This window comes from Urocampus carinirostris, chromosome 16 (assembly GCF_059441175.1).
Source record: "Urocampus carinirostris isolate Australia breed hairy pipefish chromosome 16, RoL_Ucar_1.0, whole genome shotgun sequence".
Taxonomy (NCBI): Eukaryota; Metazoa; Chordata; class Actinopteri; order Syngnathiformes; family Syngnathidae; genus Urocampus; species Urocampus carinirostris.
The window spans coordinates 8097978-8115708 of record NC_142364.1 but is presented as its reverse complement, the minus strand read 5'-3'; the positions used below and the strand labels follow the sequence as shown (position 1 = coordinate 8115708).

General features: G+C 39.9%; 1 protein-coding gene across 1 annotated transcript in view; it reads left to right on the top strand.

Annotated features, from left to right (window-relative positions):
• wdr70 (WD repeat domain 70) overlaps positions 1-17731 on the top strand; it is a 57423-nt gene that overhangs the window by 6606 nt on the left and 33086 nt on the right. The window contains exons 8-10 of the mRNA XM_088355961.1: positions 2012-2165; positions 5775-5851; positions 16306-16480. Of these exons, the coding sequence (XP_088212087.1) occupies positions 2012-2165; positions 5775-5851; positions 16306-16480 (406 nt within the window). The remainder of the gene's footprint in view (positions 1-2011; positions 2166-5774; positions 5852-16305; positions 16481-17731) is intronic.

Genomic DNA, 17731 nt, shown 5'->3' with positions numbered 1-17731 from the left:
TTGATGAGTGCCTCGGTCCAATCTTTTGTCTTTGTTGCATTTAAGCAGAACTCTCCTGTAAAAGTTTCATTTATGATATTTTTTTTCTCTGACTCACCCAAACACAACATGATAACATTTTAACATCCAAATAGCAGCAATGAGAGCTTTCTTTTTCCCGGTCTTTCGACCAGCGCAGTGTTTTTGCATCTAATTTCGTCTGTGACGTCACGCGTGACAAAGTTTATGACTTTTATCAGGTATTGGTAGGGAAAAAAAACAGACATTGTGCATCCCCATTTGTTACCCAATTGTACTGAGAAACTTGAAACAAATGAAAACCCGATCCGGCACATGTGCGTGCCGTGCCGCATCCCCAACATCATCGCACACACATTTGTTTATCCTGCAACCAGATGGTAGTGGCTTTTTGTTTGCGTGTTAACGCCGTGATTCACCGACGCAAAAAAAAAGGCCCAATTGGTATCTCTCCTTTCAAGTGCTGGAGTAGGCCTCTTTGTTTTTTCGCTACCCGTACGCAGCATTTAGGTTGATTACATCTCTCTCCGGGAGTTTCCTTGCTTGCCGCTCCGCAGATGTCTGGGACCAAAAGATTTATCCATTGAGCCTCAAATTCATCTCCGCGTCGCAAGTTTTTTATGTTGATATGCGCCATCGGCGTCCCGCTGCGTTAATGCTATTTGAGAGTGACCTAAATTGCTAATCTCACCCGGGTTAAGTGGTGCCCACTCGGCTCGCGTGCGATGCTCCGCATGGAATTTAAATGTCAGGCTGTTATCGCAAAAAATGTAATTGATACCTCCTTTCTCAGGTGCTTGAAATCTTTGAAAATGCCTGACTTTTAATCTTGTGTTTTTAAGGAATGAAAAGTGCTTAAATTTTGGCTGTTGTGCTTGTACATGCTCGAAATTGTTGCCATGTTTCTCGACAAGTCTGCTTAAAAATGACACTGACACTGCTCTCTGGTGTCTTCGCTTTGCATTTGCATTTTTTCTTCCCCTGTGATAACAGCAGCTTGCATTAGTCCAATAATCACAAAGCATTAGTGCGTATGATGCGTCATCGTCCCTTACGGGTTCCGCCTAAGAACACAAGTGTATGCTACAAATAGGGCACTATAAAATTTGTTTTCGTGTAAGGATTACATATTGATTACGGATATTTATTATAGGCCATGCAAAAAATAAAGGTTGCCTTTCCCATTGGTAAATTGTAATGGCAAGAGCTTGCTGCAACTGTGAATGTAAGCTACTAATTCTTACTACATATATCATTTTTTACCCAACATCTATATGAGGAGGGCAGCACGGCGGGGCAGTGGTTAGCGCGTGTGCGGCACAGTTCTGAGGTCATGAGATCGAACCTCCTGTGTGGAGTTTGTATGTTCTCCCCGTGCTTGCGTGGGTTTCCTCCAGGCACTCCGGTTTCTTCCCACATTCCAAAAACATGCATGTTACACTAATTGTGTAACATGCAAATTGTCCATAGGTGTGAATGAGCGAGCGAATTGTCTGTCCCCTGTGTGCCCTGCAACTGGCTGTCAATCAGTTCAGGGTGTCCCCTGCCCACTGCCCGTAGATAGCTGGGATGGGTTCCAGCACCCCCGTGACCCTACTGAGGATAAGCGGTGCAGATAATGGATTGATGGATGGATCTATATGTGGAGAGATTTCTTTAAAACAAATATATTTGCAATTTACTCTAGATCTAAAAAAATTGTCTCGATAAATTCACACGCAAGATTACAATCACATATTTAAATCAAATATTTTTGTGGCTCTGCTCAATACATGATTCAAACAAGATGTTTTTCTTTTAATGGCACTAGAGAAATTGGAAAATTGGCTTTGAAAGTCCTTAAAAAGTGCTTGAATATGACCATGAAAAAGGTGTACGAACACTGTTTCCTGCTCAGATTTTTTACTGTAAAGTAAATGACACCCCATGCAAATTTGTTGACTGTACAGTACAAGTAGAATGCAACAGAAACCAATGGTGTCATCTCTTGTAGTCATCAGATCCGGGCCCTGCAGTACAGCATCACCGGCGACCGCATCCTGGTGGTTTCAGGCAACGCTCAGGCCAAAGTTTTGGATCGTGATGGTTTCAACGTGATGGAGTGCATCAAGGGAGACCAATACATTGTTGATATGGTCAACACCAAGGTGCGACTTTTGGGGATTTAAAAGAAATCTAATAGGGTTCCTTTATAATCAATGGGCAGACAATAATAGAATGGAATTTATTGTCATTGCTAACAATGTAGTGAATATAGTTTGAAATTCTATTCGACAGGACTCTCCATGTTAAACAAGATAAACAAATAATAAAGACTGAAAAGAGAAAAATTAGAGAAGCCATAATATTTACAATGTGGTAAGTGCAATTTCCTTGCATTAATAATAGTGCAATGAAAAATGTACACCGTTGCAATAGTGCAATGAAAACAAGTGCATCGTATCAATAGTGCAACAAAAACTAGTGCAATTACATTGAGAAGTAACCCCATTTCCAATACAACTCACGATATAGATTTTTCAGTCTTTCATGCTTTTTTGTGGTAGTTGGAGGGACTGGCCATTTAACCAGCTTCCTAATTTAATTGGTTAATATTGATTGATTTGAGATGATTGCTTTTGTCAGCGACAGACTGCTGTCACAGTCTTGTTCCATGGACAGACTAAGGAAATCATTTCTTCCTCATGCCATGAGGCTCTTTAACTCCACCCAGGGGAGTAAAAGCCCACATTAAACTCCACCCCCACATTTGCATATTACCCGATTTTTATTAGTGTGTATTTTCCGTAGCACTATTTAAATACTCTATATCGATACGTTATATTGGGTATTTTTGTATTCTATATCTTTTATTTTATTATTTTATTTTTCAACACAAGGATACTGCTGGAAGTGTGATGAACAAAGTATCTATTTATCTATCTTTTAGATAAATATTGATTATAAATTATACACTCAAGAATAAATGGTTCCTACACTGGCAGCAACCCGTGGCTCTAGGGCCACGTGTGGTTCTGGAGCACTGCTCTAGAGGCTCCCTGGAACTTATTCAGGAGTTATCCAAATGGAAAAAGACTGCGCGGTTTGGGGATTTATGTTTTTTGTCATTTTGTAGTTTTTTGTGAGAACGAACATTCTTAATGTTGTGAAGTTCTTTAAAACTTTTAGAATCAATATCAAATGACTAGCTTTTAAGTATGAATGAACAGTTATGTTTGAATTCGATACACATTTTTATATAGGTTTACATTTTGGTGTTAGTTTTATTTGGTCTCTTAAAGCTCATTTTGGGTTGCCAATCCCTGGTCAATTATAACATTTAGTTGAATAATCTGAACTTTTTAGTCATGCAGAGAACAAACCAGATGCGTTTTGTTGTTTCGATGTTTGTTGTGAGGGGTCACCCTGTCGATGCGTAAAGGTATCGTGGACCTGGGAGCAAAAAGTTTGTTGTTGCGTGTTCATGCTCTGCACTCTGCATGCAAAGGCAAAAACAGATTGGCCGCATATGCATATACAAAGATGTGCGCTAATGGCTTGTTCATGTTCGGGTTTTGCTGTGTTTAAGACTGCCTGTTGCTTATGGGAAACATTTTGGGGGTGTACCCCCTGTGAAGATCCTGAAAATAATTGGTTAAATTCAGTTTTAGATACTGTTTTAGTGAAAACGTTTGATTTCTGAATTCTGTTTTATTGCAGTATTAGTTATTTTCTCATATTTCAATTATTTAATGCCATCCTACTTAAACGGAAACTGGTTTGATGTCTACAGTGGTCGACTGTCATTTTTTGACTGTTTCTGATATAAGATGATTAAAATATTGTCAAATGATTGGGCTGCATTAAAATATCAGGGGCTTCAAATAACTTTAAATGAAGACATCTGGTCCCCCTATTTTTATATCAATCAAATATATTGGTTTTAATATTTTATATTGTAATTATAAAATGATCACGGTTCATACGGGTGCTTGAAATCCTTGAAAATGCTTGAATTTTCATGGTGTATAGCAGGGGTCGGGAACCTTTTTGACTCAAAGAGCCATAAAAGCAAAAAATATTAATTTTATTTTGGGAAAGAGCCACACCATATATTATGAGACAAATTTACTAAATTGCTAAACCGGCGCCCCAGACAAAAGCTTAGTCTTCAGCACATTTATTTTTGATGATTTGATAAAAATTATGAAAAAAGAATAATGCCAGAGCCCCTGTCCCAAATTCAACAAACAGACCACTTTAAACTTGTCTCTTTCTTGCAATTACTCAAGATCGGTTAAACTCCTTTTGACCCTTTTTTCATACATATTGGTTTCAAAACCAGATGCAAGCATTTATTTTGTAAAAACGTCACAACATTCTGAGAATAGGGAGCCTTATGTGCTTACCTTTGGCGAGAGATGGGAGGGAATGCTTGTACTTTTTGCATAGCTCCACCCATCCCTCCCACTCACCCAATCAAATGACTAAGTTCTCTTCCGGTGTTTTGGCGTATTTACAGTTCTGTGGATTCATCATAAAGTATCTGAACACTGAACACAGATTATATAGTGAACTTTTAAATAAAGGATTCTTTAGCGTTGTACAGCCAAAACGAGTTTTTTTCCCCCCTTTTTTTGTGTGACACCTTGACTGTAAATTGTAGTGAAAAACGTGCCCTATATATACTGCGAAGTGTTATTCCCGTGTTTAGCTTTGGTTTGGCTTTACGTGTACTTGGATAGGATAGACAACTCCGGTTTTGAACAAGATGGAGAAATTTTGCATGCAATCAAATTGGTCTCTGAGCCACAGATACTCATAGAAAGAGCCATATATGGCTCGCGAGCCATAGGTTCCCGACCCCTGGTGTATAGCATATACTTGTATTTTTGTGTGTGTATTGACAAGTTTATTGACAAACACTTTGATTTATTTTATGGTTTTATATTATAGAATATGCTGTTGTATTGTGCACTTTTTTTGTATGTGTCCAAAACCTCAATATTTGAATAAAGAGGAAGAAATTAAAAATGTCTTCAAGAAATCCCATCTACCGATTATGAAAATAAACGTGAGTTGCAGCCCAACAGTGTATATTTATATATTCTTATAAATGCTAGTGCAAGAGAAGCCTGCTTGCTACTCAATGAGTAGAAATAATTCAGTTAGTGCAAATATTTGGTCGAACTTGCTTCTATGTAACGTGGCATCCCTTTGATTTGTTATTGAGCTGCTCCGCTCCAATAACTAAATAACAACCTATCCGTCGCACTTCACCCCTGTTAAAAAAAGAAATCTTCCTCCCTCATTGAAAGCGTTCTCGCTGACAGTGGGCGGGTAAGGGGCACGGGGGCGACCTTTCTGTTATTCCACTTTGAGTCATTTGTTATGAGGAATTCCCGCAGAGGAAAAGAGGTCACGCCACTCTTTATTTACACTTTTTTAAGCCAATTTGGTTGTAAATCTTCTAGAATTCCTACCGGACGTGTGTTTTAAATAGACGGAGGCACGTAAAATTTGGTTTAAACATTATTTGGGAAATGGACACAAACTCTCTATATTTGTAGCATGGGTATTAACACAATCCTTGAGTGTTATTGACGAGTATATCCATCAAATTTCAATTTTTTGACATATGAGAAAAAATTAAAAATTAAGGACTTATTTTTAAAATGTGTAAGCACAAAAAGCTCATTTACCGGTTTTCTTATTTTGTATGATTCTCTTTTGCATATTTTGGCATTATTGTTATTTTAACTGACTGTTCTCTGCAGGGTCACACAGCGATGCTAAACGACGGCAGCTGGCATCCCAAAATAAAAGAGGAGTTCATGACATGCTCCAATGACGGGTAAGTCCATCCCTTCATCTCTTTTCAAACATCAAATGACAGTGACTATAAAATGTGAACACACCCTTGTCAAGAGACAAGAGTTTGCATATATTCCCGGTACTCGCATGGGTCGCATACAAGCGAGTTTCAATCCCAAATTTTCCTTTTTATTTCTTCAAACAAGAAGAATAAATAAATAAACTTCCATACTATAGGAAAATTGTGATGGTCCACCAGGGTTTAATTGGTCCCACCATAGCAGGGATGGCCAACACGTGGCTCGCGAGCCGCATTAGGGGCTGTAACATGACATGCATGAAAAATATTTACCCGACATTGCCATTTGCCTTTCCTACAGCTAGATGGCACACCGACATTCTAAGCCTGTTTGAGTGCTCATATACTTGTATTTTAAAAAAAATAAGAATCCGTTTTTTAGATATACCGAATTTAACGGTTTGTTACACGCATTCATGAATAACCTACATCCCTAATCTTCTATTAGAAATTGGTTTAATTTCCTGTCTTACTTCTCAGCTCAAACAAAACAATTTAGCAAGCGATGAGAGCACTGAATTCTAACCACTGGACCGCCAGTGGTATACATGACATATGAAAAGGCAGTCGATTCGATCTCATGATCACACGAGTCATAGTCACGGTACCAGAGACAAATGTTAATTTTGTTGCGTGTCATAAAGGTTCGCAAGAGCAAAGCAGAATCTGCTAAATCATGGAATTCAGCAACTTTCCTTTGCCAGGAAGGCAGGTCACACTGAAGGATGAAGCAAGCTTAATTGACACGGTGCAGCTAACAATAACAATTATAGCTAGGGGTGAATAAAATACTGCATGAGTGGCTAGAAAAGGAAACTGGGGAAAAAAGCGGAAGATCTCAGCTCTCAAAGGCAAGTGGCTGTGTGTTGTAAGCACCACCGGGACGAATTACCTTTGTAAAATGGTCATTCGGGCTTCTGTACTTGTAAGACGGTGGCCAAACATGTCAGCTTCTTCAAAGGGTCTTTCATGTGTATTATAAATACACATTTCTTTTTATGAGATGGTACATTTGTTTGCTTACTCTTTGAATAAAAAGTGTTGAATTTAATAGAGTGAAGTATTCACACCACTAAGGGTTGCCTTAAAATAAACACTCGGGCTTTGAGAATGTGAAGGTCTGCATAAAACATCGCTTTAGGGGTTATTACTAGAAACAGGAACATTCACTCCGCCTACTGTTTACAGGCACCACAACGCTCCCAGATGGGACTTGTGTTTATTTCGCTCTCGTCCGGGGCTCTGGAAATTCTCTCCCGCCACGTTGGGGCCGGTAGAAAATAAAAGGAGTCGCATGTGAGGACCACCTCACATGGAGCACCTGCAGTTTCTGTCAGGGGGTCGACATAAGATCTGAGGTTGGATGATGGAAAGAGTGTTAGGGTCTCATCACCTACCTTGCCACTTCTTCAATTTATAAGACAGGTGGTCGACGTCACATTCTGTTCTGTAGTTTTTTGTGGGGGAGGATTTTGGTTGAAAACATGTTATGAAGATGTCCATATTGTAAATGACAAAAGCTCGTGAATACATCAATAGGGCTTTTTTTCTCTTTCTTTCTTTCAATGCACCCCAGTCGGCCAACTGCACCAATGTGTGTTAGCGAATCCTTTCTAAACGCTTCAAACGTCCCTTCTTACATGCAAGCTCCTCCTTTGTCAGTAACATGAATAGCTTATTAATTACGATCACTGGACCGTCCAAGACATTTTAATTGAAGCTCGGAGTTTCATTCATACTTGCTGCGACCCACATTCTCGGAAGTGTTCACGTGGGCAAAGCATTTTCTTCTGGAAGGAAGTAGTGGCGGCGGGTGGCGGAGATTGTCCTGCGATAGAATAAAAATTCTTCCTTTTCAATGACTACGGTAATGACCATCATAAACATATAGTAACATGGTGGGGCTTAATCATTGGAAAGAAGGTGGAAGAGAATTTCAATTATAACGTGCATTATTGTTAGTTCACATTACAGCTGTAGCAAATGATCATTTTAATCGTCGGTTCAGTGTACAATTCCTGTGTCAAACTCATGCCCCACTGGGCAAATGTCGCTCACCACATCATTTTCTGCAGCCTGTGAGAAATTGCCGAGAGAAGCACAAGAGAAGAAAATTCCTTGCATTAGTCAAAACAAGATTTGGCAGTTTTATGTGTCCTCTACATGTCTCCAAAGCCTGGCACCACTTCCAAATCCCGCACTTTATCCGAAATACTTGACTAACATGAATCAACCAGAAGACATTGAGGAAACCCATCCTAATTTTATTGTATTCATAATCAAAGTCAACGACCTGTTGTTTAAGGCAATACAAAAAATAATAAAAAGGAAAATGTAGCACCTGAATGTATTTGCTTAATTCAAAGAAGATTTAGTTCCTAATTGGTAATAATAGATATGAAATCTAACAGCAAAATTCCCATATTCAGGTGAACATTTTCATAAAAAAAATTAAAAAATCAGAAAGACATTTTATTTAATGTCAATGATACATTAGTGTTAACATGCTATATTTTCGTCACTTTCCAGTCTGCATGAGCTTTTCTGAGTTAAATAAACTAGCAGAAATGAATTCAATCGATGAACAGCTTTTTTTCTTTTTTTTTCCAAACGCAGTCGATAAACACAACGAGAGATAAAGTCTTGGCGAAGGAAAAAATACTGAAGAAAAAATGCCTCAATAATCAATTTATCTTGCATCCCTGAATACTAATTTAAATGTAAGCTTCCAAAAAGACCCCCGACACACTTTTTATGCCATTAAGTTACTAGTCCAGCCCCAGTGAGAATATTTTATTTCTATGTGGCCCCCGAGCTAAAATGAGTTTGAACCCCAGATGTAGAATATGTTTGTTGTAATTGTGATTATTATTCAAGTCCCTGGATTTTTTTTACCCTGAATAATTCATAAATCGGACAACTGAGAATGTCTTAATTTCTGTTCTGAAACAGAACATTTGTTTTATTTACAATCAAAACAAAGAAAAACTTTGTGCATTATTTCAATTAATCAATTATTTTTTGGCTTAATTGATACCTCTAGTCCACATTTATTTTTCCACGACGACTGCATACTTTAAGAATGGCTTAAACTAACACCAGCTTCCAAAAGCATTTCTGGATCTTGTTAGGTGGTTCAACAAACCTTGGATCAGGCCTGTTATGTATTTGAATCCTAACAAAGCTTGGCGTATTTATAGAATCATGGGTAACAGGATCGACATGTATTCCTTGTATGTTATTTCCTGGCGACCCAGGTAAACGCACGCAAACGGGTTATGGGAAGTGGAGTGAAGATGGGATGGATGGCCACCGGCTAATGGAACCCACATGTCACATGCGCACATATTTCATACCTGTGAACACACACAATTTTCATCTTGGGATTCCCGTCATTTTGGCTGGCTTACAAGGACGCAGCTGGATTCAAAACTTCAATAAAACATTTTTCCATTCAAGGCATAGGTCTCTAATTTTTGCTGAAAAAAAATACACTTTTAAAAGATAGATAGATACTTTATTCATCCCTGTAGGGAATTTCACACTTCCAGCAGTATCCTTGTGTTGAAAAATAAAATAATAAAGAAAGCAGGTGGTATTGTATCCAGAGTCACGTGATTGAAGTCCTCAGAGATTAACAGGATGGCCTCGGGGTGCTGTGCTTGTAGTTTAGCAACAGCGCAGTTGATGACGTCACACGCTAGACCAAAAGTTCGACGTCCCTGCAGCAGATGGAAATCTTTGTGTTTACATGCCCAGGGTTACACCACCTCGTGTTCACGTAGATGGCGAGTCCGCCTCCTCTCCCCTTCCCGCAGGCGTTTGTGTCTCTGTCTGCCCTAACAGCGCTGAAGCCAGGTAGCGCCACGTTAGCATCCGGGATGCTAGACGTGAGCCACGTTTCCGTAAAACACAGCAAACTGCACTCCCTTTACGCTTTGATGTTTTTCACCAGCACAGCCAGTTCATCGGTCTTATTGGTATAGAGTTCACATTTCCCATGATTACGGACGGTACCGAAGGCTCAAATCGTCGCTGTCGGCTTAGCCTTCACCTTAGCTCCAGCTCTGCAGCCACGATAGGGCCCCCTCACCTCATCCGGTAAAACTGATCATTGGTAGCTTTACACACGAATGTGGTTTTCAGATGATGTATTGCAATGAAGGTTAGGAAAAGATTTCCATAGTCTGTTATTTTGAGGCAATTTGTTGTTAAGGTCACGTTTGTGGACAGACTAAGCATGTTTCAGTGTGCTAGTCTTTCAAATCCATCCTGAAAGCACACTCAAGCTGCGACGTCAAGGTCTAATAAGTCTGATAAGTCCTGGCTAATTATTTGACATTTAATTCTCTTGTCTTCGTTGGAAACTTGCCTGTTGGACAATAAACTCGGCTTGAGTTTGTAGCGTTGGTCCACATTGGATTATATATGACTAGATGGTATTCTTACAGAACACATTTCTGTTTAAGAAAACTGGATTTGCAGGACAGCTTTTTTCAATTGATTGATTGATTAACAAAATTACTGACCGATTAATCAAATGATTTTCATTTCTGTACTTATCTGTTCTTATACTTAACCCCTCAAACCTTATCTGACTCAGAGAATTGCTTTACTAACTAAAGCTTTAGTAACAAAGTGACTAAAGTTAGTTTTATAGTCCAGGCCAAACAGTTTATGATTTACTGAGACTAATAGGAACTGTTACCATAATGGACCATAATCAACCAATATCCTGCTCTAACCTCCTAAAAATGTAGCCAGCTGACTGCCCCCTTTACAGCCTTACCTCAGTCATAAGTGCAGTTAAAGCCAGTCGTAAGACTGACACAAAGTTGTTTGCCCTTGTCCAATGCACCTTACTCTAACCCAGGGGTGTCCTGTGCCCGGATCTAGACTTTCTTTTCTGAGGCGGGCCAGGTCAATACAAAAATGTCAACTCAAAATTTTTAGCTTTGCTTTTCAGTATTATTCTTAATCATTAAGCCTACTTTAGTAACCTACCCTAAATATTATAATCACTGGTGAAATTATATATTTTCTAAAAACAACACATTCATTCACAAAAATGGACAAAATATTTTCAGGGTTGGCGTTGAATGTGTTAACTGGTTTATTTTAACAGTTGAGTGATACCAGCTCAGTAGCCTAGATGGTAGTGTGCCCGCTTTGAGACTGGGAGGTCGCTGGTTCGCGCCTCGACCGAGACATACCTAATTGGTATAATGGCGGCGCCCTCTGGCTGCGGCTGCATCGACTCGCTACAACGGGTCAGATGTATCGACATTTCGTTCTGTGTACATTGTTACAAAGAATGACAATACAAAGGAAATTATTATTATTATTATTAATGGAGTTTTACACCTGAACCAACTCTCCATGCTGTACAAACTCAACACTGCCCTCCAGCGGCCAGACAGAGCATTTGGTTTGCTTTAAAAAAAAAAAAACTTTGATAAAAATGACGTAAAGACTCGCATCTTTTTTCTTTACATACTTGGAAATTTATAGTTGGCTGGATTAAATCATTTTACGGGCTAGATCCGGCCAGTGGGCTAATTGTTTGACATGCATTCTCTAACTCCTACACTATCATGACCCAAAACAATAACTCTCAGCAATACTAACTAAGCCCTTGTTTTTTAACTTAAACCTCACTAAATCAAGTCAAGTCATGTTTATTTGTATAGCCCTTAATCACAAAGAGTCTCAAAGGGCTGCACAAAGCACAGACTATTGCAATCTACAGACTATTATGACACCATCCCCTGATCTAAAACCTACACGAGGACAAATAATACACAGACATTGTCAACATAAAATATAGGTTATTCATATGCTATAGAATAGAGGTGTGTTTTAAGCTTAGATTTAAATATTTCCACGGAGGTTGCTGATCAAATCTCATGGGGTAGAGCATTCCACAGCACTGGGGCCCGAATCAAGAACGCTCTTGAACCTGCGGATCTCTTCTTGGCTCTTGGGGTCAAAAACTAAACGGTTTTATATTTTGGATTGGACCCTATCATTAAACAAAATTCTTAACCTATGACCTTTTCTAACTGTGTTAATATATTTCTTGCTTTGCTTGAGCGCTGTTATACCTCCTCCTCAGCTGCAATTGCGAGCGAAGCATCCTCAAATATCTGTCCTAATCCCCCTTTCCCAAAACACAGTCACAGTCCGTCAGGATGCCGTCACGCCGCGCAACCAGTCACCAGAACCTGACCAATAAATAACCCCCGCACGGGCGGCCTTTATCTGTCTACATCGGGCAAAGTGATCACAGTCACCCCCGCCAGGCCTGCAACCTGATGGACGGATAAAACCTGGGAGGCCAGCGGGGGGAATTGTCCCTCCCTGGTTGATGTGTGAACCGCTCGTCCACCTCATAAAGTGCCCACGCATGACTGGAGATGTATGGTCCTCATTTTATTACATTCACTGAAGCTTTTGTGTCGAGGGAACGGCGAGGGAAAAGGAGACTGCTGACTGAACGGAAAATAAGGGTTGCGGAGATAAGGAACGGGACCAAAATGTTTTTGCTGGCTTCTACGCGCTACATATGAGTTGGTGTTACTTTTCCACAACAAGCCACATTTATCGGTGCGACGTGCTCCCTACTAAATCAATTGCAGCCAAGATTGATTTTTGATGTCTTGAGTTGTCATTGGTTATGAATGTGTTAAAATACTCTCATAAGGAACTGTGCTTGGAGTCTGGGAAAGTATCACGATCATATTGCCAAAGAGAGACTTGAAGGAAAACTGATTTCGCATGACGTTTAATCTGGGTACTCTTTGTTGTAGCCTACAGGAAAATGCTATCTTCACACCAGTCCGTCAGAGCATTTGCAGTGCTCAGTTTGTATCTTGAATAGCATTTTAGAATCTACCATTTTGAGTTACACTTTGGATCTGTAGTGCTACTTGGACGGCCATTCATAAGGACTCGGCTCTAAAAATATGGACATGTAGTACTACCCAAATAGTAAGGAAAAGCAGCTATTTAATGTAGTCAAATAGATAGATAGATAGATGGATACTTTATTCATCTCCGTAGGGAAATTCACACTTCCAGTAGCATCCTTGTGTTGATTCTTAACAGATTAACAGGATGGCCTCGGGGTGCTGTGTTTGTAGTTTAGCAACAGCGGAGTGGATGACGTCACATGCTAGGCCAGAAGTTTGACGTCCCTGCAGCAGATGGAAATTTCTGTGCCCAGGGTTACACCACCTCGTGTAGATAAAAAGTCCGCCTCCTCTTCACTTCCCGCAAGCTTTTAAGTCTCTGTCTGCCCTAACAGCGCTGAAGCCGGGTAGCTCCACGTTAGCGTCCGGGATGCTAGACGTGAGCCACGTTTCCGTAAAACACAGCAGACTGCACTCCCTGTACGCTCTGAGGTTTTTCACCAGCACAGCCTGTTCGTCGGTCTCATTTCGTAGATAGTTCACATTTCCCATGATTACGGACGTTACCGAAGGCTTCTATCGCTATGAGCCGCTTAGCCTTCACCTTAGCTCCAGCTCTGCAGTAAATAAGAAACTATGAGAAGATATCTTGAGCTCTAACCAAACAGTCCAACGTTTTCTCCCCTGCAAATTATGCGTGAAAATATCCTTTGGATTTAAATAGCATTACAATCTACTGTGTGCACTACAAATGGGTATGACATATTTATTTTCTTGACAGTTGCACCAGGTCTGGAGATAACAGATGGATGGTAACAATTTATTTAGCATCCTGTTCAGTCTTGCACTTTCCGGACATCTCACTTTTTTCCTTTACTTTAAATTTGATTTAAAAATGTATTAGAAATAACAGGAAATTCAAAACACTTTTGACTACCTTATTTTCCGGACTATTATTCAGTTTTTTCTTAGTTTGGCAAGGGGTGGAACTTGTACTCTGTTGAGACTTGTATGTGAAATTAATAACAGATTATATTGTTGCGTATACATTTTTTTTTTACCGGTACTGTATATCACTTTACATTTTATTTTCACACTAAACCGCAAGGGGGCCCTCTAGGCCTGTGTTGATAATTTCAATTTTGCCCTATTGTGTGGGGGACATTTTACAAAGCGGATGGAGAGAACTGCTTCCTTCTGAGTTGGGGGAGTTTTTACCGGTAAACGCGACACTAAAGATGAATATTTTATTGGACTTTGAGATTTGGAGTGTAGCTCATAGTTTAATCAGCATGTTTTTCATGCTAGATATATATAAATAACTTTTAATGTTACGTCGTTACTGACATATTTGAGCGCATCTAAAATATGCATATATGTGTAATGTTAATACAGTTATTCAGCCTATCCTCTCTTTTTGACTTGTTTTTTTTTGTTGGGTTTTATCAAATACATTTTCCCCCCCAAAATGCGACTCGTACTCCCCAAGTGCTACTTATGTGTGTTTTTTGTCTTTCTTAAGGGTTTTATCAAATACAGTTCCCCCAAAAAATGTGATTTATACTCAGTGTGACTTATATGTTTTTCCCCTTCTTAATTATGCATTTTATGGCTGGTGCAACTTATACCCCGGAGCGACTTATAGTCTGGAAAATATAGTTACAGTTGAATAACACAAATAACTGTAAAAATCTCTAGTGTAAACCTATGGTCTACTACTGGTAAAAGCGAAGTTATGCAGCACTAGCATGAGTGCACAGGAGGGAAGATGAGAAAAATCGATATATTACTAGACATTATTGACTTACTGCCACCCACAGAAATGGAGTATAACATTTCACATTTGTTTTTAAATGAATCAGACGGACATGTTTAGGATAGTTCCACCTTGGCGGAGGCCTGAGTGCTGTTATCGTTCGCCTTGTTAACTCTTTTTGCTTTGTATCGACTTAAACACGACGATAGATCAAAAAGAGTTTTCTTTGACCCTTGCCAGTTCTTACTCAAGCCGTAATTCTTCAGCTGGCATTTTTGTCACATTGTTAGACTTTGTCCAAACACGGCTTTGAGTGTGCTCGTCTGCAACGTTCTGAGGAGGAATTCTGTTAGTAGTAGTAGCCCCGACCGTGTGTTTACGCACCCCGGTCTGACCCTCTGACCCTGAAGGTTTTGGCGCTCGCTACAGCGCTCAGCGGGTTGGAGAAACATTTGGAATCCTGTTCTGCGAAGAGTCAAAATGTAGACCTGTGGGATTTATGACATCATCTTATCCCCCACCGGAAACATAATCACAGTAAGCTGTCTGCTACAAACATTTAAACCAGGGTTCTTTTACGCTGTGCCTACAGGCACCAGGGTGCCCCCTAAGGACAGTTGAGGTGCTCGCTGTCCTGTTCTGAAAATAGCTCACCAGTGCTAGGTCATTTTATTGTGGGTGACTGAGTCTATTAAACCCTACTTCCAATAATAAACATGGTAATAACATAATTACATAATTTGTTGTTATATGCATATCAAATGGTTTTTTTGTTTTGCTAATAAGTAACAACAAGTAGCTCTAAACCTAAAAAGGTTGGAGACCCCTGATTTAAACAATGTGGACATTCTGATGTTTTACTCCCTTTACCTTCACTTCAACCGCCAAGCAAAATCCCTTAGAGTCTTCCCAAATGAATTTTGTGCTGGGAGTCTTGTCATCTCATTTCAACAGTCCCTATGCTAGTTGCAGTTTTTACTGCGCTCTTTTGTACAGTAGACCTCTGGGAGACTAAATCAATCCATTGAAATTGCATTTCAGCAGGTGATGGAAAACTATGGTAATTTGCTAAGAACCACCGTAAATACATACATAATAAATACATTACATAGTAAGCACTACTAATGCCAAAAGCATTCCAGATTTGTTATGGCCCAAACCAATAGCAGACCTCGATTTTATTCTAAGTTGACCAATGTCTGGCAGCCATCTTGGAGAAGTACTCGTCTACGCACGAACACAAAAAAGTTTGAATTTTATACTGTTTTGAGTACTCGAAATAATTTGCTGTGGATGTTGTTTACTGAGGAAATGCTGTAAAGAGAGGCCTAAACACGCTATTCCACACTGTAAGATGAAAACATTTTAAGGTAGGCACACCAGATCACGGTGTCCTCTGTAGGTACCAAAATTATTTCAAAAACATTTGACAAATACAATGACTATTCCTTTGTGTGACTATATCCACACATCTTCACGCTCGGATCCGATCTGCCTTGCGTGTGCTCAGCAGATGTGCAGAAGACTTTCAAGGTTTCATGAAAGTTCCCGGCCCATCAACATGATCTATTGTTTGCTCTCCAACAACCTGTGAGATTTATTCACTTAACAGCATGTTGAAGCTCACTGTATCTCTTTAGGATTCTGATTCATTGCCACAGGGAATCCCTCTAATGACCTCATATTTTACAATTTGAATTATTCAGCTCACCTGGAGAGCTTTGACGTTCCTGTTTCTTTTTCCAAAGAACCGTGCGAACGTGGGACGTCAAGTCAGAAAAGCAGCATAAGTCTGTTTTCAAGCCGCGCTCGAGCCAAGGAAAGAAGGTCATCCCTACATGCTGCACCTACAACCGCGACGGAAAGCTCATAGCCGCCGGCTGCCAGGATGGATCCATTCAGATCTGGGACAGGAACCTCAGCGTAAGTCTTTGGATTCTTACATTGTTTTTCACTTCTGCTCACCCGGTGTTCGTTTGAAAAACATGAAAGAGGACATTAATGTAAAACCTTGATAAAACTGCACAAATATTCTTTAGTATGTTAATATATCTAGTGTAAGCTAGAGCTCTTGTTGGTGATAGGAATGAGTGGAGATGTGTTAAGATAGTGGGATGTTTGGACGCGTTCTAAGGGATGGGCAGGACACCTGTATGATGCGGCAGGGGTAAACCAGTGAAAGCTGTCGGGCCCTGTTGTTGAACAGAAGAGTGTGTTGCGTCACCCTGATCCAAGTGACATGGCCGCTTTCTTGTGTCCCGTTTCATCCGGAGGGACGAAAGCATGACCAACTTGGGTGCCGAGGTGCCTAACTTGTTTGGGTGTTTGGGCATTTGGGTTGGCCATGGTCCAAAAATGTTTGTCTTGCTGTCGGTGACCCCTCTTGAGGGATATGACCAAGGTAGATAGACAGATAGATAGAATGTTAATATATATATAATTATTCGCTATTAAAACAAATGCGTCAAAAATTGCACTTAAACTGATATTGATTAACTGCCTATGAACTAATACTAGTGTGCTGCTTGGTCAAATATCCACTTTGGATCTTTCCGCTATAGGCCACCCTCTTTAGCAGGCAATTTACATCCTCTTTAGGGTTTAAGTCTTGCAGTAGCCTTTTCCATCTAGTTGTTTGTATTTGGTGAATACTCTGCCTAGTTTTCTCTTGACCAGATACAGGGGATTCCTCAAAATATTGTAAACCAGGGTCACTCTTGTACCCACTTTGTTTTTCTTACAAAGGTCACACAGTCAGAGGGGGGTCAAGGTTCACCAAGCAGAATTGGAGATGAGAATTTATTGAACAGAGTGTGACCAGGCTTGGACAGGAGTTTGTTTTTTATTCTCTTCACTGTGCAGCTGCATTTTAGCACCGCAGTGCTTCTTGATCAAATGCCAGAAATGACATCACTGACATGTTAAATATCGGCAGGTGCAGCATTTCTTTTTGTTATTGAAGATTTTTTTCCGAAAAAATGCGTGTTTCTTTTTAAAATTATAATTCTCACCAAGTTCAATTTATTAAAATTATCCCAAAAAGGGAACTTTAGTCCTAGTTTTATCAATTATCATCTGGGATTCATAGAATAGATGTCAGCCATTCCGTTCAAGCAGATGTTTATTGTCAGGGTATGTCACCTGCTGGTGCTCCGAGAGGCAAAGTCAGAGGTC